This window comes from Canis lupus, chromosome 5 (assembly GCF_011100685.1).
Source record: "Canis lupus familiaris isolate Mischka breed German Shepherd chromosome 5, alternate assembly UU_Cfam_GSD_1.0, whole genome shotgun sequence".
Lineage (NCBI taxonomy): Eukaryota > Metazoa > Chordata > Mammalia > Carnivora > Canidae > Canis > Canis lupus.
This window is the reverse complement of record NC_049226.1, coordinates 69,458,584-69,486,502: the sequence shown is the minus strand read 5'-3', so window position 1 is coordinate 69,486,502 and position 27,919 is coordinate 69,458,584. Positions and strand designations below refer to the sequence as shown.

The 27,919-nt window shown below is 44.3% G+C and overlaps 1 protein-coding gene across 3 annotated transcripts in view; it reads left to right on the top strand.

Moving 5' to 3' along the window:
• The window catches only part of CDH13 (cadherin 13), a 1,002,781-nt gene that overhangs the window by 505,394 nt on the left and 469,468 nt on the right, over nt 1-27,919 (top strand). For all 3 annotated transcript variants that reach the window (XM_038538175.1, XM_038538176.1, XM_038538177.1), the window contains one exon: nt 14,633-14,785. In XM_038538175.1, the coding sequence (XP_038394103.1) occupies nt 14,633-14,785 (153 nt within the window). The remainder of the gene's footprint in view (nt 1-14,632; nt 14,786-27,919) is intronic.

Below are 27,919 nucleotides of genomic sequence, written 5' to 3'. Positions count from 1 at the left end.
GAAAGCTACACACTGGGAAGAGGCACTGACAAACCACGTATGGGCAAAGGATTTGTATGTGTAGTACATGAAGAACTCTAAAAATAATCAGCAAATATCCCCAATCAACCTAATTAGAAAATAGGCAAAGGACATGAACAGACATTTCACCAAAGAGGATCTATGGATGGCAAGTGAGCACATGAAAAGATGCTTAACCTCATTACCCATTAGAGAAATGCAAATTAGAACCACAAAGAGGTATCGGGACACATCTATTAAGATGGTTTAAAATAAGCATAGTCACGACAGTAGATGCCAATGAGGATGTGGGAAACTGCGTCACTCAGATGTTGCTTGGTGGGAATGCGAAATGGTACAACCATGCTGGAAACCAATTCGGCAGTTTCTTGTAAAACTAAGCATGCAATTGCCACAAGACAAGATAATTATACTCCTGGACATTCATCCCAGAGAAATGAAATCTGTGTTCACACAAAAACCTATACACACCTGTTCATAGCAGTTTTATTCATAATTGCCAGAAACTGCAAACAACCCAGATGTCCTCCAGCAGGTGGACAGTTAAGGAAGCTGGAACATCCATACCATAGAATACTGCTCAGCAATAAAATGAATTCTTGATACACCACAACTTGGAAGAATCTCCAGGGAATTATGCTGAGTGAAAAAAGTCAATCCCAAAGGTTACATACTGTGTGACTTCATTTATGTGGCATTTTCTAAATGACAAAATTATAGGAATGGAGAACAGATTAGTGGTTGCCAGGACCTAGGGATGTGAGGGAAAGGTGGTGTATGGGAGAGGGGAAGGTATGGTTGGTTATGAAGGGCAAAAGGGTGTCCTTGTGATGATGGACCTGTTTAGTAGCTTAATGGTGGTGGTAGCTTAAACCCACACATGTGACAAAGTTGCATAGAACTAGATACTCACAAATGAGTACAAATAAGACTGGGGAAATCTGAATAGAATCTGTGGATTGTATCAATGTCAATATCCCAACTGTGATATTGTACTACATAGTTTTACAAAATTGTGGCATTGAGGGAAACTGGGTAAAAGGAATTTCTGGTAACTGCATGTAAAACTATGATTATCTCAAAGTAAAAAAAAATTTTAATTAAAAATATATTTACACAGTGGTATGTATATAAAAGACTGGAAGGAAGGGGTACATGCATGGCTCAGCTGGTTAAGTGTCTAACTCGATTTCAGCAATTTCAGGTCAGATCACAATCTCAGGGTTCCTGGGATTGAGCCCCACACTGGGTTTTGTGCTCAGCGAAGAATCTGCTGGACATTCTCTCTTTCTCTGGACATTCTCTCTTTCTCTCTTCCTCTACCCCTCCTCCCACTCGCATATTCATGTGAGTGCTCTTTCTCTCTAAAAATAGATAAATCTTAAAAAAAAAAAAAACTGGAGGGAAGTCATCAGTATTTTAAAATAGTTATAACATCCAGCATCTAGCTGAGAAATACAGCACATTGTTCTTCTAGCTTCTACTTTGGTTTGTTTTCCAGATTTTACTTAGTGTACATGTACGTTTTATAAAGGGGATAAAAGTACACCTGATTTTTTATTTAAAAAAAAAAAACCTTCATTGCCAGCTGCAATAACTTACATTCCTATTTCTAGTTTATTCTGAAACCATCTCCTCATTTCTTCTTCTCCTGTCCCCCAAGTATAAAGGGAGAGCGTGCACACGTACACACAGTACGTGTACACACACAGACATACAGCATTATGACCTGTAAGAATAAATCGCTGGGGACCCAGTGCTCAAAACTTAACATCAACAATTTGCCACTAATGATGCATGAACCATTGTTAGCCGTGATGGACGTCTGCCCCAGAGGCTGAGAAGTTGGATGCCTCATTCTGGCTTCCGTTTGTGATTCACAGCCCAAGTCCAGTGTAGAGACGGGAGGTGCATCTTGATGGATAATAAAAGAGTAGAGATTTAGACAAAGAAAATAATGAGAAAGCGATTACTTAGCAACCTATTTTACCCTCTCCACCTCACTGGGTGGCCCCATCCTTTGGTGCAGACATAATCTGAAGAACCCAGAGCATATGATTGGTAGTAATCAAATAAATTCATAGGATGGGAACAGGGCTCAGGAGCCTATAAAAGATTCAAGTCCTACTTCCCCTTAGGAGAGAGGTATCCAACCAGTATTAATATTTTAGAAATACTAGAAGGTAGAAGAGGAGCCATTATTCATCACTAGCACCTCCATGGTACTAAAATTAAATAATGGATTTTTTTTAAAGACAGAATTGCTAGAGTTGTGGAACCATAAAAAATATTCCTCTCTTGGGGATGTTGCATTTTTTGCTTTTATCTTTTCTTCTCTTGAGAACATTTTGATTTACTTCTGTGATAAGCTTATAACAACTAAGGAACTTGGGAGGCGGGATGAGCTAGGCTGGGACAGAGGGGGTTTAGGCAGCTGACAAATGAGCCGGTGTAAATTTGTTTGGCTTCGAGTCAGAAAGCACCAGGACTGTGCATGCATTCATTTTCTGCTGCATAGCATGTGTATCTGCACATGTGGGCTGGGGCCCTGGGCCCTGTAATAGTGAGCACCCACTGTGTGGCATCTGAGCATGCTTGTGTGCTCAGCAGGAGCCCTGTAGAGAAGACCCAGCTCTCCCCTTCCTAATCCAGTGAAAGCTTTGAAACCATCAGCCCCACTCCTTGAGGAGGTGTCTGGTCTAGCTGTAAAGAATTGAGCAGCTAGGAGTTGACGTCACACCAGCATCTGCAGTTCTGGATCGACTAAGCTGGTCTCAGAGGTCTCCACGTCTGGATCTGCCCCAGAACTAGCTGTGTAGCCCAGTTGGACAAATGACTTCGCTTCCCTGTCTCTCACTCTCCCTACCTTTGAAATAGAAATAACAGTAACTACCTGGCAAAATACACATAAAGCTTTAGCATGGTGCCTGACATTTATAAGACCTCAGTGAAAGCAATTATTACCTACGATGCAACTTGAGAGTTTTAAAAAACCCTCTTAATTATAAAATTACTTTTCCTGATATTGACATGTTGCCATGTTTAGATACACTCAGATGATAATTATTAGTATTTGTTGAGTGCCTACTATGTGCCAGCCACAGTACCCTGGGCTCACCAGGACCTCGGGAGCTCGGATCTCTCAGAAGGAACTGAGGTTCAGAGGGGTGAGAGGTTCACTCAAGGTCAAAACCAAGGACAGATTACTGGAACACAAGCTGACCCCAAGCCGTCTTCTAAGCCATTGCACCGCAGAGGCAGGAGTGGTGGCTACTGCTCAGCACCTGGAGAAATGGAGTTCAGGGAATGGAAGAGAGTCCTTGCCCCACAAAGGGTTGGGTTTGGTCAAGTTGGGTTTAAACAGAGATCCCTGGGCGGTGCCTCATTCCTTGCCTGGCTTCATGTGGTGCTGATCCACATCCATTCAGGACTGCTCCAAGCTGCAGATTTAGAGACCATAGTAGCTGAGCTGAGAGTGAGAAACAACCTCAGAATCCACCTGGTACTGGTCACTTCTACAGCGCTTGCAGCAGAGGGTAGTGTGATCCTGGACGCCACAGGGACAGGCTTCTCTGCCGCCACCAGGCAGCTGATAACGTCAGCTGATGCTCTCCAACTTCAGAATGTTTCTCTTCTTTAAGGCTCAAACTTGTCTGTTCGGTAACCTGTATTGATGGCCTTTCCTAAAACAGCAAAACTAAGCCAATGTTTTCTGCAGGTCTATGGGTGATGCCCAAAACTATGCCTCCTGCCCCTCTTTCTATGTTTCTAATCACTTAAGGTGCTTCACTGTGTTAATCTTCTATAGAACATACCATCTTGGGGCTCCTGGGTGGCTCAGTCAGTGACTCCTGATTTCAGCTCAGGTCATGATCTCAGAGTCCTGGGATGGAGCCCTATGTCAGGCTCTGCACTGAGCATGGAGCCTGCTTAGGAATCTCTCTCTTCCTCTCCCTCTGACCCTTCCTTACTCATCTACTCTCTCTCTTTCTCCCAAATAAATAAATTAAAAAAAAAAAAAAAACAGACCACCTGTCTTTCCCCTCAAATACATGCCTTCCTCCGGGGTCCTACCTCGTGCAGCCTCTACCCATCCCCATATACCTGGGAGAGAACACACCACACGACACAATCTGTTATGGAGTAATCACCCACAAGGCAGTTATTGGGCAATTATGTTTACCAATGACTGTTTTAAAGGATTAGTTATTGTATCTTGAGAGGAACCTGAGACACGCCCCCCACCAAGAGACTTCCATTTGTCATGCATCTTTTAAAAAATCTTGACAGAACGAGCACTGGGTGTTTGTATTCTGTATGTTGGCAAATTGAACACCAATAAAAAATAAATTTATTATTAAAAAAATAATAAAAAAATAAAACCCTTTGCCAAAGACGTTATTTACTTATAGTTTGTATGATCCTCTCTTGTTGGGCTTCCTTTAGAAAAACCATATTTTAGAAAGATGTTTACCCAAGTTGATCCCATTGCATCCAGTTGCCTGTTAATTTTCAGGGAGCTCACCACTCTACTCTTAAAAATGTGTGTGTTTCATTGGGATCATTTAATTAGGCTGGCCACTCGAAATGACTCTCTTGGGAGAATACTAGAGTATCTCTCATAACTTAAGCCCAAGAAACAAAACTGGTCCTTACCAGGAATTGATAAGTCATTTTGAAACCAAGATAGCTGTGCAAGCTCATTGATTTATGCACTTATTTCCTTTCCCTTCTGACCATGTGATCTCTCATTTCAGTTTCTTTTTATATAGCTTCTTTATTTATTACAAAATAGTTAAGTGTCCACTATGCACCTTGCACTGTTCACAGCCATGAACAAAAGTCCCTGATAACATGGAGCATGTATTTTAATGGTAAATAGAGATAATAAACAGATAACTATGTCAGGTGATAATGAGTCCTGTGAAGAAAAACAAAACAAGGTAATGAACATAGAGAATGATGTTGGAAGGGAAGCCACTATTTTTTTTTTTAATAAGATGGTCATGGAAGTCCTCACTGAATAGATGAATGTAATTAGAGAACTCAAGGACAGTGAAGGAATGAGCTATATAGATATATACTTGGTAATATCCTGGTGAATTAAAGTCATTTACCAGACACCACTGGGAAATGGGACTGTGATATTTTGGTAGAAAAGTATAATTTAAAGGCCTAGCCTGAGGCATAAGATTCAGTTAATACTGGGGAGGATAATTCACCAACTATGGGGCTTGAGCTTAAACTGGCTTCATATACACAAAGGTAGTCATTACCCTCTCTTTCTGTTTTCCAGGTAGACTATTTTCTTTGTCAAGGTCCACACTTATGGTCCTAAAGGGTCTCCCCAAAATGATACATTCGGCTTTTACGCTGCTGAGACTTTCAGAGTCCGTAGCATTTTCTCAGCTAATTGACGCAGTCTCTCCTCATCCCAAGACCAGGCTTCCCAAAAAGATGATTGGACTGGCCAGGCTCAGATTTTGGATAGGAGTCTCTAGGTCAGGAAAGGGTAACTCCAGGGTTGAAAGAGGGGTCAGCTTGAGCAAGGCACCTTGGGGGAAATGCTAACAAGACAGAATGGAAGTCTGTCTGTGAACCAAGCAATAGATGAAGCTAAAGACAGAGGTCGGGGACGGGCTGTAATGAGCCTTGAATGCATTTCTGAAAGAGCTTAAATTTTCTCTGAAAGTGATGGCATGAGGGAGGGCCCTGGAAAGATTTTAGTCATGTAACCTGATTGTGAGAGATAGTAGCTGCTTCAGGGGATTCAGAACTTTGAAGCCATCCACAGGTCCTTCTAGCCAAGGTGCATGCAAGGCAAAATAGAATATCAGGCTTTCAATTGAAAATGATTGAAATTTTATTTATGTTTGACACTGCTTGTGTTTCCAGGCATCAGACTTAACATTAAAATTTGTCCTGAATTATAAGAATAATAAGAATAAGTGTTGAAACTCTCAGCAAAAGGGCAGCCAACATGCATTTCCAGGGAGAAATTGTTCAATTGTTCGTGTTTATTACTTCCAAACGGGAATAGCTCCAGGTTCATAATGCTGATTTTGTTACATTGCTTTCTCTGAACTCTGGTTCAGATGAGTGCATAAATATTTGGTTTAATATTTCTTTGGGAACTATAAAAATCTGAACTGATGGAAGGAAAAGGAGCAGAGCAATGGTGAGGAAGGAAAGTTGGTAAGAAATTAAGTGTGTATATTTCAATAGTGCCCAAGGGCATGATTAATTTATTATCCTTTAAGATGACAGAATGTATGCAGAAACCTCCAAATTACACCATTACTATGACAAAGCTAAGAGGGTGTGAGAAGGTAAAGATATTCCTGCCAGGAATTTGATGTACGGGGAGAATGGGTGACCCGCTGGATACATATAAATCTGGGAATGGAGACATGAAAGTCCCCAGTCTTGGCACTGTCACTAGCAAAAGGCCGGGGATGAACATCTCTACTCTCAGCCTTCATTGGTGGGCATGTCACCAGGAGGCCAGACTGGAGCACTGTCAACAGTGCCAGGCACTGAAGCTTTGTTGATTCTACTTCTGGGCTGTTTCCACCCAGCCCAGCACACATTGATTAGTTGGCCATATGGAGTCAGGCTTAAAACCATGGGCTCTGGATACTTGGATTCAAATCTGAAGTTGTTCCTAGCTGACTTTGCCAAGGTTTATAGGACTCAGTTATTCCTCTGTAAAGTGAAGATTAGTATCAGTACTTATTCTGTAGAGTTGTTATAAGTATTAAATAAGCTACTGTATGCAAAATGTTAGAATACAGCATGGCAAAGAGTTTGTGTTCAATAAAAAGAAACTGTCATTGTCCTCCTCTTTTTCTTCCTCCTCCTTCTCCTCCTCCTCCTCCTCATTTAATAGTTTTAAAAAGAACAGTTGCCTTATTGAATATTTTATGTATTTAAGCATTGCATGTCTCTAAGATCATTTATCTAGGATAGGCATTATTTCCCCCATTTTGCAGAGAATGAGAATGAGGATCAGAGAGGCCATATTGCTTACGAAAGTCCACATTGCTCATGAGCTCTGAGCTGGGATGCAGACACGTCTTTACTCATCTTCCAACCCTGTTCTTCTAAATACTCTGTGCATTAGTTTGAATAGGTTAGGCTCTGCTGTAGTGATAAGCAATCCCAAATTTCAGTTGATCAAAGTAACAGAAGTTTAATTAAACTCTATGTCCATTGAGGGTTAGGTGGGGGCTCTGCTCCTCCTCACCATTATTCTCTCCTTGAGATCTGGGTGGATGAAGTCACCACTATTTGGAAAATTGCCGGAGAAGGCAAAAAAAGAACATGAATAAGCACACCATAGCTCTTAAAGCTTTTGCTCAGAGTTGCTCAGAAAGTGCCACATGTCATTTTCACTCATACTTCATTGGCCAAAGCAAGTCCTATGGCCACAATCCATTGCAAGTGGCTGAGGAAATTTAGTCCTACTATATGCCCAGAAGGAGAGGAGCCAGAGGAGCACAACCTCAGTGACTACTCCCTACTGTCATAGGTCTAATTCATAAATGGAATAGACTGCAGGTATAGAAGATCTAGAGATTTACCAGAGATTTCAGGGACCATCTTGATTTTCAGTAGAAAAATAAGAGTCAAGGTCAAGGAATATGTTTAGAAGGGACCAAATGAGCAGGGAAGTGTAATTCACAGCCTGCATGAAGAAACCAGAAATTTGGGCAGCCCCAGTGGCTCAGTGGTTTAGTGCTGCCTTCAGCCCAGGGCGTGATCCTGGAGACCTGGGATCAAGTCCCACATCTTGCTCCCTGCATGGAGCCTGCCTCTCCCTCTGCCTGTGTCTCTCATGAATAAATAAATAAAATATTTCTAAAAAAAAAGAAACGAGAAATTTAGAAAGTGTCATCTAAGGATCTCAGTTATTCTTTGGAACAATAAAGGATGCAAAAGTGTGATACTGATGGATTATTTTCCATATGGCAGCATGTGTCAGAATTCCCTTTCTTTTTCAAGACTATATTCCATTTTATGGATATACCGCCTCTGGTTTATCCATTCATCCATTGTTGGACACCTGTGTTGCTTCCACATCTTGGTTCTCATGAATAATGCTGTAGAGTACTCACTCTTTCCATTAGTCAATGGATCTTTTAGTAAAAATGATATTACACATGGCCACTAGTAAAATTGTTTTAAAACCTCAAAAGTAGAAAGTTCATAAGCCACAGTATTATATAAGTGGAAATAATGAAAATATTATAAATACTCATAAATTAAGAAATAATCTCATAAAAAATTCTACAGCCTAGAGAAAATAACCCCAAATGTATAAACTCTCAGAAAATAATGCCAAAAAACTGCCCACAAATTAACACTGAATGCTATGGAACTCAGTATAAGCTGTACTTAGGCATAATCTTAAATGTCTTTGCTATAAAAGAAGAGAAACAAAGCTGGTGTGATGATAGTGCTAATAGATGAAGAGTAAGGATAGTGGATTCAGACATCCCCTCATCTTGTGTTCTTTCCCAAGGGCACCACCCTGCCCTTTAGCTTAGTGGCCTCCCTGGCACAATGGGAAGCCTTCGAACTCGGTGGTGGATATAGCCAGCCCTAGCTGGGATGAGAACCTTAGGATTATACGGTAGGTCTGTGGCTATTGACCACCTTCAGTGTATTGCTAGGGTGCTGGTTTGGTATTTCTGCACCAGGGGATTGGGACTCTTCCCCTGGGCTTTCCCTAGTTCTCATTAATTTATGACCTAGTGGTTGAAAGTAGTTGAGCAGCACAAGAGTGAGGGAAGGGCATGGATCTAACAGCTGCCCAGACCGCTGAACAGCCAAGTTCAAAGGCATGTCAAGGACTAAACCACAGCTGGGAATTAATTAGTGCTTACAGATCACCTTAGGGAACCAATCTAATGATAAAACAAATGCCTTCTAATAACTATAGAAGGCAGTAAGTGGGCTTTTTTTTTTCCTATTTAACATGGAATAGACAACGTTTTCAAAATTAGCATGTACATCAAGCTCCAGTAATTCCTCTTACATGTTTAAAAAAAACTGATTACCAGAAATATTCTAAGGGTAAAGGAATAAATATACCCCAACCTCCACCCTCCAAAGACCTATACTGTTCACATGTGACTTATTCCCTTTGATGATTTGGGGGGAGGGTATTAATTATTTTTTAGTTCATCCTTTTGATCATAGTGTGTGTGTGTGTGTGTGTGTAGTCTTCTGTCTTTTGAAAATAAATGTCTCCTGATTTTTGAAATAGAGAAGAATTAGAAGCATCAGTTTAGTTGGCTGTGACAGGAAAGAAGGGCCAGGGTATTTGTCTTGGAGCTACATTGCTGACAAGCATAACATCTACTTAGACAAAGGGTCTCCACACAAGGGGAACTTTGCTGATTATTAGGATGGGTTCTAAGTCCCTTCCTGACTCCTAGGCATTACCACTGCTTAGAAAGTTAACTTTAGGGATTTGTAAAACGAGAAATGAAAAGGTGTTGATGTTGCACACATAAAGAGACCACATTTTATATGGATCTTATTTTTATTTTTAATATGTGAGTTGGGTTTATGAGTATTTTGTGATCATATAAAAACATGGAAATAAAGTTGCACTCCTTTACTCAAAGCTTTAATCAAGTATCTCTGTGTTCCATACCCAGGAAATTTTAAAGAAAACAAGAAATGAATAGCCCAAGGGACAATCACCACCACCCACAAAGAGGCCATCTGCTCTCTCTACTGTAATAAACCTCACTGATGAGCAGGGCTAAGTTCAGAGGATGGGGTTCAGTCTTCATGGAGCAGGTGTGGGGAGGTGGAGGTCAAGAGAAGCTTCCAGAAATGGGCAATCCCTGGCACTGAGTCCAGGAAGATGAGAAGGGGTCTCCAGCAGACAAGCTAGGGGGTGGGAGTCCAGCTGCCCTAGGTCCAAAGAAAGTGAACAAAGTTCAGAAGGCCTGTGGATGGTTGTGGCCAAAGTTAGAATTGTAGTAGCAGGTGGAGACCCATCAAGAGGGTTCCTGAGAATTGACCCTGGAAGCAGTAGGGAGCCATGATGAGTTCTAGTCTGGGAACTGTCATGGAGAGATTTGTGTTTGTATTTTAGAATGACCAATCTGGTTGCAATTAGAACAAGATATGGGGAAAGAGAAATCAGAAACTTACAGGCCAGTGAGGAGATGACTATCACATTGATTTACTTACCTGGTATGCAAATAGTTATTGCACTATGTAATGTTCTAGGCCCTTAGAACAAAATGGGCAAAAGTCTCTAGTGGAGATCTGAGTTCAGGTATAGACACGGGAGATCGGGGCCAGAAGCTCATAGAGCAAACATGGTGTAGAGAGCTTGGTGATTGTGTCATGTTTATATATGGAATACGGCTTTACCCAGGTATTTAGCAAGATGCTTGCATGCTATTCACACACCCTCCCAGAGTGTTGGCACCCAGAGCCCACATTCTTTCTCATCATTAGCTAGATTATTTTTTTCCATTCAAACTCAGAGGATATTGCAAAAAACAAAAACAAAAACAAAAACAATCCCACTGTGAAAAGAAGCGTTGAATTACAAAGACCAATAGGAAAGCCCTGCTAATTGTGAAGCCCTGGTATGTGGTATAATGTGTGTTAACAGCTGTTATAAGAGCAGAGACTCACAGCAGGATTTGATCTGACCAGAAGGAGAGCCCTGGATTTCTTATATCCTATCACATTAAACAACAAGAACAAAAGGACCACAGCCCTGGAGCAGCACAGGGCAGTTTTCAGTTTAGCATAGTGTAATAAAGCTCATCTGAAAATCCCCCTTGACTAGCATGGAATAACTTTGATGTGTGGCTGGAGGCCGTCTTGCATTTGCGGCCATTGCACACCTGCTATCTCCCCAGATCAGTGAGGCTGGAGTAGGCTGGGGTTCCTTTGAAGTCCCACCTGGGGGCCAAGAAGCCAGGGAGATGGCGAGTGATTCCTAAATCTAAACCCAGCCAGGACTCCTGGCTTTCCCCGGAACACAACCCTGACCCCCACGCCGCCTCCTCCAAGGTTTCTCCAAGCCATGGGGTGTTTGGATATAGTTGGAGATATCCGTCTCAGGGAAGTAACAACTCTGCTGTACTGACATTCTAGAAAACAGGCTGTTAAAGAGTTCCTAATAGTGCTGTATGCTTAAAATAGGTCTAGAGGGATCCCTGGGTGGCGCAGCGGTTTGGCGCCTGCCTTTGGCCCAGGGCGCGATCCTGGAGACCCGGGATCGAATCCCACATCGGGCTCCCGGTGCATGGAGCCTGCTTCTCCCTCTGCCTCTCTCTCTCTCTCTCTCTGTGACTATCATAAATAAATAAAATTAAAAAAATAAATAAATAAAATAAAATAGGTCTAGAGAGGAGTAGCAAACAGACCCAGCTTTTTTTTTTTTTTTTTTTTTTAGCGGAATGCTCCAAACAGTGGCAGTGGAAACCAGCACCAGTTATATGAGTATGGACAGTGCTGAAATCTGTCTAAACCAGCAGTCCTCAAACTGTGGTGTACATTGGCATTATCAGGGGGCTTGTTACAGCCCATGTTGCTAGGTCTCATCCCCAGGGTTCTTGATTCAGGAGCTCTGGGTGGAGCCTGAGAATTTGCTTTTCTAACAAGGTGATGACCATGCTGGTCCAGGGAACCGCACTTTGAGGCTGTTATTCTAGGAGCATGATGCCCCTCACACTGCTGGGCTGGTGGCCCCATAATGCCCATTAGCCTAGAGGTGCTATGTTTGGTGTGGCTGTGGGCACCCCTTCGAAGTGGACATAGTTCTGAGGACCAGGAGGCAGATTCAGTAGATATGTCAAAAGCCAAGGCTTTAAAAATAGTAATATTGAGAGAGAGGAGTCACACAGCACAGTGGGACTTCCTTCTTCTCTGAGAAGAAGTCATTTAAATCCAGCAGCCAAGACTGTGCTTCTGTGGGGTTGGGTGGCTCAAGCTCTCCAAGAGCAAGGAAATGACCTAGACCTGTCCTTGATGGCAAGAGGAGAGGGGGCCCTGGGAGGATTCCTGGATCCATAATTCAGTGCTCGGGGGCAGACAGAGAAATGGGAAGGTGGCCATATTTGCCCCAAGAGAGCCTTCAGGTCCATGTCCCACTGTGCCTTCCAGAAAGTCTGGGGTGCTGTACTCCCCACCCTTGTGACCACGGAAGGGTCCAGAAGGGAGCACAGAAGATTTCTCCTAGCTGGTCTTCACCGCTGAGCTATGTTTGGTACACAGATAGGGTCAGAAGCCCACTCTTGGGACCAGGGCAGCACCACAGCTCATGTAGGTTTACCATGTTCATTTCCTGTCAGACTGTCTTACTGACTTACTATGGCCTTTGGAGAGGACTGGCCTACCTTAATTGTGCTCAGTAAGCCTGTTTCCAAAGCACGTCTCTTCTCAAACCAGAGATGTTTGTGAGTCTTGTGTTTTAAAAGGAAATGTGTTCTCTTAGAAAGGGATTCATTTTTAATATTATGGTGAAGATGTTTTTTATACCTGGAAGTCTCAGTCTTACCCAATGACAACGACGGTGTGATTTTGTTGTGATTTTGTTGTGATTATTAGTATGGTATGGTAATCGTTAGCTACAAATCATTGAGCCCCTTCTGTGTGCCAAGAAGTGTGCTTTGCATACACTATCTCGTTAAACCCTCAACAACTCCGGGAAAAAAAGGGGTGTTTTCTTCATTTTACAGATGAGGAAATTGAGACCCAAGAAGGCAAAGAACCATGTTCCTGGTCACAGAACTGACTATTGGCCAAGCGAGGACTGGGCCATATGTCCATCTGCACAGTGGTGTTCTTTATTAAACAGATACTGGAACTGGTTCCTGCTGTATGCCAGGCACTGTGCCAGGCACAGGGATTCCTGGGTGATCCCAATATGCTGAGGCTGTTGACCCCATGGAGCGCCAAAGCAGGAGGGAGTGGGTCAGGGGGAGAATGTCAGTTGGATTAAATCAAGTCAAGCAATGATTAAAAACTCTTTTCATCAGAAGATAGCACATGCATTATTTTTAGCCTTGCTTTAGATGATATTTTATGTTAATCTTAAAAAATGCAAACAGAGATAATTGGTGTTTAATCAAAACTCTCAATGTATTTAAGTAAAATTTTAAATCAGGAAAAAAAAAAAAAAAAACCATTGCTCTATGGAGCTGTCAGGCTCTGACTCAACTGGTCACAGCAGAGGAATCTGGGCATAAGGGTGATGCTGCCTTAGGCACCACTGCCACCCGGTGGCAGCCGTCGGAATTGCAGGCTTGGCGGCCACAGCCATGGCCTTTGAGGGAGGTCGATTGCACCAGAGGAAGGCTCATTGCATGTCCTGTCCACCAAAACCCTCCAGGCACGGGTGACAGTGTTCCAATAGGTGCCTGGTCATTTGTTAATTGGTTACAGCTTGATCAGTATCAGCTTTCATTTAGCTGTCTGTTCTGAATGTCTATTGTGGTCGTGACCTTTAAATTGTTAACCATGGCGGGGAGGGAGGGAATTGTTACCGTCTAATTCATGTTCACAGATACTGATGATAAAGTGACATTAAATATACATGAATCCTTGAGCAAACTCTAGAACCAGTTCGTGCAAATAATGGTTTTCTCTTTAGCTGGGAATCTTCAAACATTATTTAAAAGATCGTTTGAAAAAAATAAAACCACCATAGTTTGGGTCCTAATTACCCCTCAGCCTCACGCAAACCATGCTAATGACTCACAGTTTCTGGAGTTGTGTAGGCTTTCCCCCGTCTGTCTACTGCCTGTGTCTGTGCTTTTCCCTCTGCCTAGAACTATCTTCCTCTATCGTATCATCTGAATTCTCTTCAAATGTCAAATCAAGGCTGACAACCTGTAGGGAATTATCTTAAATTCCTAAGTGTCACTGTTGCATAGCAATGTCCCTATAGAAACAGAAGGTGGGTTCTGAATCCCTTCTTCCTCTCTTTCATAGCTGTGACCATGGCTTAATCTCGCTGTCTCTTAGTGGCTTCATCCACTAAGTATGAATGATAATGTCCCTTACCAGCAGCTTGCTTGTTTTTTTGTTTTTTTTTAAGTGTGTAAATGTGTGTAAAATGCTTCCTCAGCATAGGGCCTACTACCTAGAAGCAGTGGTGCATTTGGCACTGTTGATGACTGAGTTTTGTAAATAGTTAGAGCTTCAGTCAATGCCTGCACTACAGGATTGCTCACTCATTTTTTTTCCTGTTGTCTACTTGGTCTTGCTTACAGTAAAAACACAAGACAAACTCTTTCTTATCAATCTTTCTTGAGAGTCACAAATAATAAAAATCTCCAACCTTGACCGTCCTAGAGTTGCTTCCCTCCTGGATCTATCCTACACGTACATCCCCTCCCCCCATGCTGGTAAGCTTCCCCAGCTGTAAGCTGCAAAGATTTGCATGTCAGGATGAAAGGTGTTAAGCAACGATGCTATTCTTGATGATGCTGCTTGAGTCAAGTTTACCCGGCTGCTCTATGCTGGCACCTGTGATTAGTGGATTGGTCACCAAGCTATGTCGAAAATGTGCTTTCTCTGTGTTTTCCAGCCAGAGTCTTAAACATCGTTCTGTTTCTCTGACCAGGTAGTCGATAGTGACAGACCTGAAGGGTCCAAGTTCCGGCTCACTGGAAAAGGAGTGGATCAGGAGCCTAAAGGAATTTTCAGAATCAATGAGAACACAGGCAGCGTCTCCGTGACACAGACCTTGGACAGAGAAATGATCGCTACTTATCAAGTGAGTGCCCCTCAAGTGCAGACATGTGGCTTTCCAAGACTATTTCTTCCCACTGAGCTCGTTATTTCTGTGCTTCATCAAACCAGGGGCTGTGTGGTTTTAAGTGTGTCTCTGTGGGAGCCAAGTGGCATTGAGCCTCAACAGGGTAACAGTGGGGGCCTCTTTCTCATCAACAGAGCCCAAAGGCTTCTGTGAGACTTTGGACCCTGGAGAGCAAGATGGGGGACCCTGGGGAGGACCTCAGAGGAGGTCAGAACCGTTAAGGTAGCTTCACCTTTCCCCAAACCAGCTCAATGGTGGATAGGTCTATAAGGTGTAAACCCTTGGATGTGATCATTGTACACATGTCCTTAGAAATCTATCTTAAGGAAATAGGAATTTAGATTTTTGTGCATGATGTGATAGTGAGACATGATCCTTAAAATGGAAACAATTTTGCTAAATATTCAGCAGTGGGGTAGCGGTTAAATTATGGCACAATGCTGCGAGGAAGTTCTGTACAACCATTTAAAATATTTTTGAAGAAGTTCTAGCTATATGGGAGAAACTCAAGATACCAAGTGGAAACAGACACACAAACACATATGGTATCCTCAATGCAGATTGAGCATTTGCACATATCACGACGGGTGCATATTTGTGAAGAAACATGATGGAAGAAAAATCAAAGTGTTAATGGTTGTGTTTGGGTGTTATTGATTTTTTCTTTGTTTTTCTGACTTTTCTACAAAGTACTTAAGTTACATTGTTTTAAGACTATTTATTTTAGAGAGAGAGAGAGTGAGCAGGGAGAGGGGGAGAGGGAGAGAGCCTCTCAAGCAGACTCCCTGCTGAGCACGGAGCCCAACGTGGAGCTCCATCCCAGGACCCCAAGATCATGATCTGAGCCAAAATCAAGAGTCGGATACTTAACCGACTGAGCAACCCAGGTGACCTTTAAGTTACTTTTTTATAGAGGGAAAAAAAATGGCTCTTTGTAAAAGGATAGTCTCAGAAGTAGATACCCATTCAGGACGCACAGACCCAAGCAGTGGCAAACAGATGTTGGGGTGAGCACTAAATCTCCTGTGGGCTTGAGGTCCATCCTATCCCTTCTCAACAGCCTCCCCCAAAAGTTTCCTTTCACAGCCTGTGTTACCTCAAGCCTCTAGGGGTAGTGAACTCATTTTTTGAGAAATGAGATGGAATTCCCAGCCATTTTCAGGAAACGCCCTCCATGGGGTGCAGTGCACTGAGCTGCGAGCAGGCCCAGTGGGGACCAGGGTAAGCCAACAATGTTTGTCTTCCATCATCATTGCCCTGGCCTGTGCATTTCCCTAAATCGGGGTCAGAAGGTAGTCCTTAATTTATAGGACAAGATTTGGCACTCTGATTTTCCTGGTCAAAACACCACATAAGAATAATCCAATCCCACTTCAGCAACACTACTGCCTCTCCCCCGATCTCACCTGTGTTCTTCCTTTACTGCAGACAGAGGGTGGAGGGACACTACATTGAAAAGGAAGTGCTCTGCATGGGAAATGGGTACCCTGGGGTCTGAGCTCCCCTGAACCATTGACCTTGGGAAGACTATGTAGGCTCTGGTCCTCAGGATCGCATCCATAAAATGCGAGTAACACTCACCAAACTAGTGAGTTGCTGAGTTTCCAGGGAGGAGAACAGTGTGAGGGTGTTGGAGAAATTAAAGTACTGGCCAAAGAGAAGCTTCCAGCAGTTCTCGTGCTGAGCAATGTGCTCGCAGGTCCTGGGTCTGGGGAGGAGGAGGGGCCCCCCCGGCCCTTTGTTCAGAAGCTTTGTCAAAGGGTAGATGCTGTGAGCATCTGCAGGGGGACGATCTGTCAGAAATCCCTGAAGGCTGAGCAGAGTGTCCTTAGTGTACCCCTAAGGGAGATCTGGTTGTTGCAGAACCTGGCTGTCGGGGCGCCTGGGTGGCTCACCAGTTGAGCATCTGCCTTCAGCTCAGGGCGTGATCCCGGGTCCTGAGATTGAATCCTGCTTCTCCCTCTGTCTGTCCCTGCCTCCCTGTGTGTCTCTCGTGAATAAATAAATAAATAAATAAAATCTTAAAAAAGGAAAAAAAAAAGGAACTGGCTGCCACACCCTCAGAAAGTGAGGACCTGGACAGTGACCAGAGGTGTTCTGGTGGCTGCCAGGGTCCAGCTGCTGCAGGAAAAGCCAGCACCAGACCATGGGTGCATGTCCTCCTCTCTTTCCACATCTATTGTGGTAATCTCCTCCATTAATTCTTAGACGCGACAAACTAAGGATACATTTTGCAATTCCATAGCACAGTGATCATGTTTAAGAGCTCTGGGTGTAGCCAATTGCCCCTTGAGGCTCAGCACTGCTGCTTAGTGAGCTGTGTGATCTTGGGCAACCCACCTACCCTCTCTGATCTTACCAGTCTCATGCATGAAATGGGGATAGTACTAGCACCTCTGAGGACTATAAAAGCTACAATTATTAGCTTCAACTAGCTCACAATTGTTCATCTGTGAGTAAAATAGAACCGGGTCTGTAGCTTGGAGCTTCTCTTATTTTTCCTTAAAGTGAAGCCATATAGTATCACAGCAATTAAAAACATAATTTTGCACACAGCCACATTTGCTGCATACAGATGAGGTCATGGACTAGCTGTGGGGACTTGGGCAGGGGGTCTGCCTCAATTTTCTCATCTATAAAATGAGAATGATAATAATAATACTCATCTTGCAGGATGTTAATGCATTAAATGAGTTATTATGTGTCAGGCCTTTAGAATGTTCCAGAAGTGCAGTAAACACTGTATAATCTTACCATATGAGCAAGAGATTGATGATAGTAAAGGGAAGTTATACCCCAGCCTGCCCAGATCAAGCATGAATTTTCCATGGGTGATCTTGAGTTTATTTTATAGTTTCATGGCATATTGATTCATGATTCAATTTGGGTTTTTTTTTCTACATAGATTTGACTGAGAACCTGCAGAGTGAGGCTCTCCCTCCAAGGTGTTAGGGGAATCTGGTGGGAAAGCAGACGCACAAGGTTCCCAGCCTTCATATAGCTTTCATTTTAATGCGTAGGCTTTGTTTCACAATGAATACTCTAAACTCCTCACCATTGCATGGGTGATGTGTCCACATGCTGTGCCTTGTTCATCCTGTGGCTTGGTTTACCCTGGGCACAGGGCCTTGGGTCCCAGTAGAGAGATGCTGGCCCTGATGGGAATGCAGGGACTTCCAAGAGCACCCAGGTACAACAGCCCAATAGCAGCCTGGCCCTCAGCGGCTCTCCACCAGCCCCAGGGGTCTGGTTTCTAACACCATACACCCCCCATACCTCTCACTCCTCCACTGTTTCCTTCCTGCCCTGGCTGAGAAACATTTGTGCGCACACAGTGTTTGGTTCTCCTATTTCTGGACTTACTGGGTTACTCTGCTTAATATACTCTGGGCACAGGAACATTGCAGCTCCTGTCCCTTTCAAGCACCTATCTAGAAAGAATCTACTACCCTAGTAGGACAGTTAGAGCCATCGTGTTCACCTATCGTGTTCACAGTGGTCATTGCGGTTGGTAGCAAACAAGCTTCTTCCAAGAGCTGGATCCTCCAGTTCCCACATTTTTTCATTTTCCCTTCTGGCAAGTTCTGAGAAGCAGAGAGCCTATGGGTGAATGAATTTCCATTATAGTTGCTCCATAGTTGGTGTTGTTTATTTTTGTTTAAAGATTTTTATTTGTTTATTTGGAGGAGAGAAAGTGCAAGCAGGGGGAGGGGCGGAGGGAGAGGGAGAAGCAGACTCCTTGCTGAGCAGGGAGCCGGACATGGGGGCTTGATCCCAGGACCCCAGGTTCATGACCTAAGCCAAAGGCAGATGCTTAATGGACTGAGCCAACCAGGTGGTGGTTATTTCAAAGTTAAAGGCTCCTCACGTGCCTGTCAAAGCTACTTGCTACCTCCCAAGCCCAACAGGAAAGCATCGTAGACTAAGCCTCGGGGATTTGCACAATAAGAAATAACCAAGGATAATTGGTCCTCGGGCCCCTGAATTTGTATCATCATTAAAACCACAGCTTTTTGAACGCCACAGGGCTTATCCTGCACTAAACACTTCATACACACTCTTATTTAACTCATTTCACCCAGGAGACTTACGAAGTCGATGTTAACACCATTTTACAGATAAGCAAATAACTGTGAAATAACTTTTGTAAGGTCTCACAGCTGGTGTGTATAGAATGTGGGGTCCAGATCCACTGCTCTCCACCTCCAAAGCTGTGCACTTCCAACCACGAAGAAACACTTCTTCCAATTTTACCCCTGGTTAGAATCTGGCACCTAATGAGCACATTCCCAGCCTTCTTTGCCAGGAACTCCGCTTACAGGGACTGGAAAGGGGGTGTGATTGGCTGAATGATCGATGCCTTCCTAAACACCATCTTTGTCCATGACCCACTGCCACCTGCCCACTCACTACCCCAGCCCTCAAAGGGCTTCCCAAGCTTCTGACCCAAAGTGGCACCTGGTAAAATAATTTAGCTCTTATAGTATTGGAAGCTGACATATTAATGCAAAGCCTCCTGAAATATTACTCATTATTATGCATTTTGCCAGCATTTGAGTGATTTGTGAACTCTTCATTGGAATAAAGTACTGTAAATGATTCATGAATGACCAAGTTTATGAAATTCTATAAAAATATTAGCAGGTGGTAATGATTCCCTCACACTGTGAATATAATCTGCTGCCTGCGAATTCGTCAATATGGCAGGACAGGAATAGAGTGGGGGGACAGAGTCTGATAGGCAGGCTGGGGGGCCAGTAGATGATCTAGGCTGGGTTCAATAGGAGGTAGGGGGCAAGCAGGAAGTAAGGACCCAGTCATGGGCAGGTATCACGGGCAGGACATATTCACCCTCATTTGTTGTCCACAGTTGGGAAATGCACTGAAGATGGGATGTCAGAGCTGGGTGGGAGAAAAGGAGAGAGAAAACTAGCATTTACCAGGTACCAAATAGTGTCCAAGAGCTCTCGAGAGTACTAGATACACAAACCTATGAAACTGGTTTATTACTTTGCCTTTACTGATGTGTGAGCTGAGGGCCAAAGTAGTTCCCTAGATATTATTGTTATTAATGTTGGTGTTAATGTTTATTGAACATTTACAACGCACTAAGGCTCCATGCTAAACATCTAAATGATGATCTCATTTAATCTTCACAAAGATGAGCTTAATAATGTTATCATGCCCAATTATAGAACGAGTAACTGGAACCACCTGTGTTCTTGGCCTTAGCACATGAACAGGATTTCATTGTCTCCTTCTGAATATTTGTTCACAGTTTCTGGGGTATAACTTGCTCTCCTTCAAGACAATTTCTTGGATACATTTTGACTTTGTAGTTAAGATTGCTGCCATAAAATTAGAATCCACCTGCCAGAAAGGAGTCTGCTCCTGTGTTTCCTTTCACTCATGTGGTTCTGCCCTTATTTCTAACCCACATGTAGCTCCAAGACAATTTGGCAGAAAATACATTAAAGTGAAAAATGCTACTGTCAAGTGGAAATACATGTATCGTAACATTAGTGATCGTAAGAGAAGCGAGACATACAGATTTACCCGGATCAGAGAGTTATTTAGGTGATTAATCTGTTTATTAAAATGTCCATGCTTTACATGGATCGTGCATGCACTACTCAATAGGACTGCACCGCCCTTGATAATATTTGTGCTTGAAATGCTCCCCAGCGCTCAATTGTAGGGACAGGTTACATCTTTATTCATCCTCTAATCTGATCTCCCATGGCCATCTTTCTTAGACAGGATTCTTGGTGGTAGTCAACAAAATCCCTCCAACTAATGTATAAAGAAAGAGATTTATTAAAGGGTACAGGTAGTTTATGTAATTGCCAATAGGACCCAATAACCTGGCTCACATGGGACATGACCAATGGTGGTGCTATAGGAAATACCGAGCCACGGATGACGCTGTTCTAGAGCAAAGCTTCTCAACCTTGGCACTGTTGACATTTGGGGCTGGATAGTTCTTTGTTATGGGGGTTGGCCTGTGCAGTGCTGGGTGTTTAGAAACATGGCTGGTCTCTAACAACTAGATCCTAATAGCACCCCCGATCCCAGTCTTGACAGTCTAAAATGTCTCCAGATATTGTAAATCATCCCATAGGTGCAAAATTGCCCCTAATCGAGACCCATTATTCTAGAGGAGACATCACTGCCTCCACTTCTTCCTGCCACTCTGCTCCTGTGATGCTCAAGACTGGGTGGTAGCAACTCTGCCTTGGCTGGCCAGGGATGTGGAGTGATTGTGACAGCATGCTTTCTGAACCTTCGATCCTCAAAGCAGCACTGCTGCCTTATGTCCCACTTCCATTGCCAAGTCTAACACTGGATGTTCTGCAAGGAAGAACCTGGATTATAAGAAGTACTGTCACCGAGCTAGCCAGGTGTCCCAGGTGACGTTGACATCTGCAGCATCAGCCACGTCATTGGTACCATTTTATTCCAGGGAAGAGGCAGTCAGTGATAGGCGTGGCCATCCGAGGGCAGGTCACCAGCCCATGCTCAGAAGAGTGTGTGGCTTCACACCTCTGATTCGAACTTCTCTCACTGTAACGGGCTAATAAATTAATAATGCACATGGCCTTGGAAAGAGCCTTGATCGAGAGGAAATGAGAACTTAGGTTAAAGTCCCAGGTTCTGGAATCAGACCTACTGAGGTTAGAATTTTGATTCTGCTATTGTACGAACTGTATGAAATTGCCTTTTTTACAGATAAAGAAAAGGTGAATATCGGTCATTCCACAGTGTCACCTTTGGCAATTTTTTAACTCTTGTTTTCTCGTCTTTACGTTGGACGGTAAGATGGCAGTATCATGCCCCAGCTGTGCTGGGGTTGGTAAGTCAGATGTACAAGAGTTGTGCTCAGTACAGCCAGTGACTAAGTTCTGGAGCTAGGAGCCATCACCTCACGTATCACTTCTGCAGGGGAAGCTCTCAGAGCTGAGAGTAGTTGAGAGGCATCCAGCTCGCCAACAGTTGGGTGTCAGCACCACCATGTGTGTCTTTGTAGACCAGCACCATTATCTGGGAACTTGTTAAAATGCACATTCTCAGGCTGGCCTCCAGAACTCTGGCCTGGTGGTCTGGGTGTTAACAAGCCCTCCAGGTGGTTCTGGGGCTCGCTGTTGTCTGAGTCACCCAGCTCTAAGTACCCTCCTGAGTGTTAGCATCACTGCAGCTGGCTGGCTTGACGTGTTAATTTGCGTCAATGGCGGTGGCCTTGGAGCCAGTTCCATTACAGTCCCGCTGGGGGAAGATGGTTGTGCCTTAAAGCTGCTTATTGCTGCAGGTGCTCTGGTCGGCCACGTGAAAGCCCTCCAAATCCAGCTCATACTCTTCAAAACTGCCTTGTTTTCCTTTCGATAATGGCTCCTGGGAGCTAGGCAGATTTGTCCCAGGCTTCTTAGCTCCATCCTGTCTAGACGTTGGATGATTGTTAAATGCCATGTGACTGAGTGTTTGCTTATTTCTCAGCAACTGGGCTTTTAGGCCAGAGATGAAAGTGTCTTCAGAATATGTGAGCTGGTACAGGAGAAGATAATTTCTGATAGGAGGAAGTTGGCCCTGGGGTCAGCAGAACAGGCTTTTCTGTCTTATTATATTTATACGGCTCAAGTAGGTTATTTGTGGTTCTCAAACTTTGTTGCACATTAAAACCATCTGGGGAGATTTTAAAACTCCTGATGCCCAAGCCACTCTCTAAACCAATTAAATCAGCATGTCTTGGAGTGGGACCAAGCATCAGTATGTTTATAAAACTCCAGGTGTTTCCATTGTGAAGCCAAGTTTGAGAACCACTGGATTAACATAACCCATCTGTACCCCAGTTTATTCAAACTGGGAATGGGGATAATCACCCCAACCAGGTAGGTTTGTTGTGAATCTCAAGTGATACAGTACACGGAGGAGTTTCTGACACAAAATCGCAGAAAATCAGAGGTCTTACTTTCCCTCAGTCAGCTGTTTAACTCTGAGCAAACATCAGAAGCTAATACTTTCTGGCATCTCTTTTAACAAAAGCACTTAAAACAAAACAAAACAAAAAAAACGAAATGTGGAAAAACAGAATTTGAAAAACAAATGAATATGTTGTCTTGTGACCAAATTTAGAAAAAAACAACTCAGGATTTGGTCATGGCCTCTCGGCACCCCAGTATCCCCAAGCATCTCCATCTGGCACCCTCGGGTTCTGCTCTTCACATTTCCAAGCACTTCATTTTGCAACCTGGCCTTATCTGCTGGGTGCAGCTGGCGAAGCTGAGGCCTGAAGAGGTTAAGCGACATTACTGAGGCTGCCGTGTCCCCGGATCGGGGTGCTCCTGGCTGATTGCTTCTTTGGTCCACTAAGCAAAGATGCTTCCTCACTCAGGGCTGTGGGAACATGGTTTCTTAGACCTCATTTGCACAACTTCTCAGAAGAGGTACATCTTGCATCTTGGCAGGTGGGCGAAACTTACCCCCCTCAGCCTGCTCCTCCCCGGGCCGGACCTGCAGGCTACGCACACAAACACTCATGAAGTGTAGCTATGTGACAATGATGCTTCTCTCATCTTTTCATGTGTCTAATGACAGCTGAGTCCATCTAGCGTGGCCCCATGGCCACACGGCTTGGTGGCATTTGTTCTTCACAAATGAAGAATCACAGCAGCAAGAGCCTTTAGACCTATTTAATCTAAACTGCTAAATTTGCAAATAAGAATGAGTTAAATAGTTGTCCAACAGCTCTGACCCCCCGTAGTCAACATCCATTGCCCATATATTTTTATCCTTCCATAGCAGGCATGGTGGCTAACTACTCTGGGACCAGATCCTGTAGACACAGATGAAACATCCCTGCTAAGTCCCACCACTCACTCCCCGGCTCTCTGCAGCCATCAATAGGCCTGAAGATTTTTTTTTTTTTTATTTGATAAAAATGACCAGGGAGGGAAGGAGTTTGTTCAAGGGCACGGACAAGGAAGAAAGAACAAAAGAGAAGATCAGAACAAGCTGTGCTCCTTTTCTGGCACCTTAAAGTAAGCCTGACACTCCCAGATTAGAGGGCAGAAAATGATGGGAATCTTTTTTTTTTTTTTATGAGATACTGTGCAAAATTGGAGGTGAGGACCAGAAGCTAATTAAACCAATTACAAAAGACAATAAAATTCCAGGTTCAAGCTCTATGTCTATAAAGCCAAGTGACTGATGATGACGTAATCCAGAAGAGAGCCATCCTCACCCCCACTCCCCACCCCTGAGACCTGGGCAGCACTTTGGCATGGGATGGTTGGCAATTAGGGGGTGGGTGACCATGGTGAAGTGCCCTCAAGTGGCCCACTGGAAGGGAAGAATGAAGGGGAAGAAGATGACAACCTTGATTGAAACCAGCTTTGGATGTCCCAAGAGAAACTTGGGGAATAATATAATGGGAACAGAGTTCCCCTAGAGCAGGTCAGAATCTGGGAGCTCTCATGATGGCAGATTAAGACAAGTGTGAATCACATCCTCATCCAGCACTGGGGAGTGGCCAACCTCCAGGTTATCCACCTCAATCCTGGCCGGCCCACTGCTTCATGTTTAACTCGGGCAGATCATTTGACTGCTACTGATCTGAAGTGGAGAGAATCTGTGGGAAGATCCCAGGGTAAACAGCAAGCATGGAGGAGCACACGCTTTTGCCTGTGGAGCTTCTCTTCCAGCCAAGAGAAGTGGAAGGAAGTGGGGTAGCAGTTGTGGAAAGGTAACCAGGACTGCCAATAGGATGCATCCGTACGGGAGCCAGTGCGCTCCCAGCAGCCCCATCAGGCAGGATCCAGGCCAACCAGAAGACTGATTCAGCCCACGTTGACAGGATGCCCCATCAGTGCCAGCCACCCTCTCAAGGTGCTGGGGCCAGAGCTGTGGACAAACCACCAGCCTCCTGCTTCACAGAACTCTGTCAGTAAACAGAAATTAGTGAGTATGTAACATGTCAGGTGGTTCTAAGTACAAGGAATAAAAATGGAACAGATTAAACACGGAGAAGGATGTGAGACGCTGCACGATCCTCGCAGGCTATAATGGGAGATGACGTTTGGGGGCAGGCCTGGTGGAAAGTCTGAGAGCAGGAATGCTGTCCTTACCTCTTAGGTGTCCTTAATAGCAGGACATTGTCACCCGCAATTGACAGGGTGATTGTGTCTCCCAGGTGACATCTGGCAATGTCTGGAGACATTTTTGGTTGTCACAACTGGGAGGAGTGGTACTACTGGCATTTAGTGGGTCGAGGTCAAAGATGTTGCTCAATATCTTATAATGCACAGGACAGGCCCTGCATGCCATGATCTGCAAACACCAGCACGGGGCTGGCCTCTTAGACGGTCTGAAAATATACCATGTCTTATTCACTCAAATATTCAGCAAGCCTGAATGGGCAGGATACTGCTCCTATCCTTGTAAAGCTGCACAGTCTAGCTAGGGACATCACCATAGGACAAGGGCAGGGGCCAGGAACAGTCTTCCAGAGGATGTGACATAAAAGCAAGTACTCGAGAATGAGGAGTTAGTGAGGTGACAGGGACAGGGAGAGGTCAGGAAGAGGGTCCTGGGGTGAGGGACAGAAGAAAGGGCTTAAGGTACCTCCAGAGGAGCCAGAGGGAAGGGCTCCTGTGGGAGACACAAAATGAACACAACTGAGGGAGAAGGCGAGACCCATGTACTAAAGAATAAGCTTAGACATAATACCCCTTGGTGACAGGCAGATGTTAGAGGATTTTAGGCTGAAGACTGACATGATCAGATTTGAATTTTGCAAGGACTGACTGCGGTGGCTGCCAGCAAAGGATGAGTGGGAGGTAGCAAGTCCTGTCTCTGAGTCTCTGAAGCCAGAGTAGCACATATCAGGTACACAGCATTCTCACCCAGGAAATGCATCCAGACTCATAGTGAGGATATGAACTGCACTTTGAAATGGATAGTAGTAGGAATCGGGGAACCCGGTCCTGCCAGGCCTTGCAGGGCAGGGTAAGGAGCTTGGATTTTATTCTAAAGCAGCAGAGGCGGGTTTTCAGCAAGGGAGTGACATCCAATTTGCATTTCAGGAAGATTTATTTGAGCAAATCAATAATAATATACAAGTTGCCATGAAATAGAAATTAATTAAAAAATGCATTCATTTGTTGAGAACCCAGCACCCACCAGGCATGGGGAGAAAGAGATAAAAGATAAAGCCCTGCCTTCCTTGAGCTCAGCATTAAAGTGGCCTTGTAGACAAGAGTAAACCAGAGGATTTTTCTTTTTTCCGAGCCCACGTGGGGAGAAGTCTGGGTGCTTTGTGTGTTGGCTGGTCCTTCTCATTTAGTTTGGCTCAGTCTCCACACCAAGTGAACATTCTTTATTAAAATTCTAAGCTTTCAGTTCTGTTTTCTATGGGGCTTTATCGGTGTGCTATCTCAAAATTATTTATTAAACACAGCTGGCGGGAGCTGTTAGTGATTGATTCGTTTGATTGGCATCTGTTTTAAGATCTTTATTATGAAGAATGCTTATCTTTTTTCTGCAGTGAGTCATTAGGTGCAAAAAGATCATTTCCCTATCATTATTCTTTCTTCTGAAGGTACAAAAATTTTGCATAATGGGCTCCTTTAAGCAAAGTCCATCTTTTCTGGTACCATGTTGGAAAGATGACTGTTCGCTGTGCTGTGTCAGTCAGGAATGCTCATGCCCTGCCTGTAGCTGGGCACTCCAGAGGTAGAATAAAGTGAAGGAAGCCCGAGAATTTAGTGCCTATGCATCCTTACTAAATGATGGCTTAGTGTGTCAAACAACATTAACCGGATCAGAGACTCCACTCACCGCGTTGGACAGTAAGAAGTCAGGAGGAGAGTGCCATGTTTTTCCAAGTTGAATGCACCCACCTGGCTTAGGGTGCACATTCAGTGGATGGCTGACACTCAAGGCACAGTGTGGGCAAAGACCCGAGGCAGCAGCCTTGGCCAGCCAGTCAGAAAGGCCCAGAAAACTGGGTGACTGGCATCTCACAATTCATTGCAAAGGCGTTATCTGTTCGAGTGTCATTGCAGAGCCTAATGAACTCTACACACTACAACAGCAAAAGAGGGCCTGCGGAGCCAGAAGGATTTACTCTCTTCTCCTTTACAGAAAAAGTTTGCCAACCTCGGACGAGACGGATCCTCACATCCTTTAGGAACTGACACCTCCACAGTCTGTTGATAATCTGATTTTAAGAGTTCTTGAGAACACAGTCAGTCCCAAAAGGGAGTTATAAGTTCCCCTTTGCTGGAGATTTCCTAGGAAAGCCTGAATGAATGTCCCCTTTAGATGATGGGGATGCCGTCGGGCCCAGAGGTAAATGAGGCCTGAAACAGCCCCATTTCTTAACCAGGAACAGGGGCCGCCTGGTTGCATCTGCACATGGCTTCCTGAGCAAGTGAAGCAGTGAGAAAGGGCTTTGCAAAGGGAGCATGAGTACAGGGGTAGCATATGGGACAAAGCTCCCTGTCACTTCCCTCACCCAGCACGGGCCCTCCAGGGAGTGTGCACAGGGACCTGCACACAGGCCTGAGTGGAGGGACTGTCCTGTCCTGCCCGAGGCTCTCGGGAATGCAGCAGCAGCCACAGCCACGGTGCAGTAACCCCACGTGGCTATGGCTTAGTCTCCCCTCCTCACCACATCCCTCGTCCTTGCATTGACTCAGGGCGTTAGGAACCTGTCAGTTCCCGTTTCTGCCATAACAAGCTATCACAAATATGACAACTTAAAACAAAACACATTTGTCCCCTTACCATTCTGGAGGCTAGAAGTCGAGTCTGGTGTCACCGAGCTAAAAGCAAGGTTTCAGCAGGTAGGGCTGGTTCCCTCTAAAGGCTCCAGGAGAATCCATGTCCTGGCATCCTCCACCTCTAGAGGCTGCCCACGTACCTTGGCTTGTGGCCTCTTCCTCCATCTCCAGAGCTGGCGGTGCTGGGTTGAATCCTGCGCACACTGACATCTTTCTGGTACTCTACACATTCTCTGTCTCCTCTTTAAGGAGACTGCAGTCACATGGGGTCCACTTGGACAATCCAGAATAACCTCCTTATTTTAAATGCAACTGA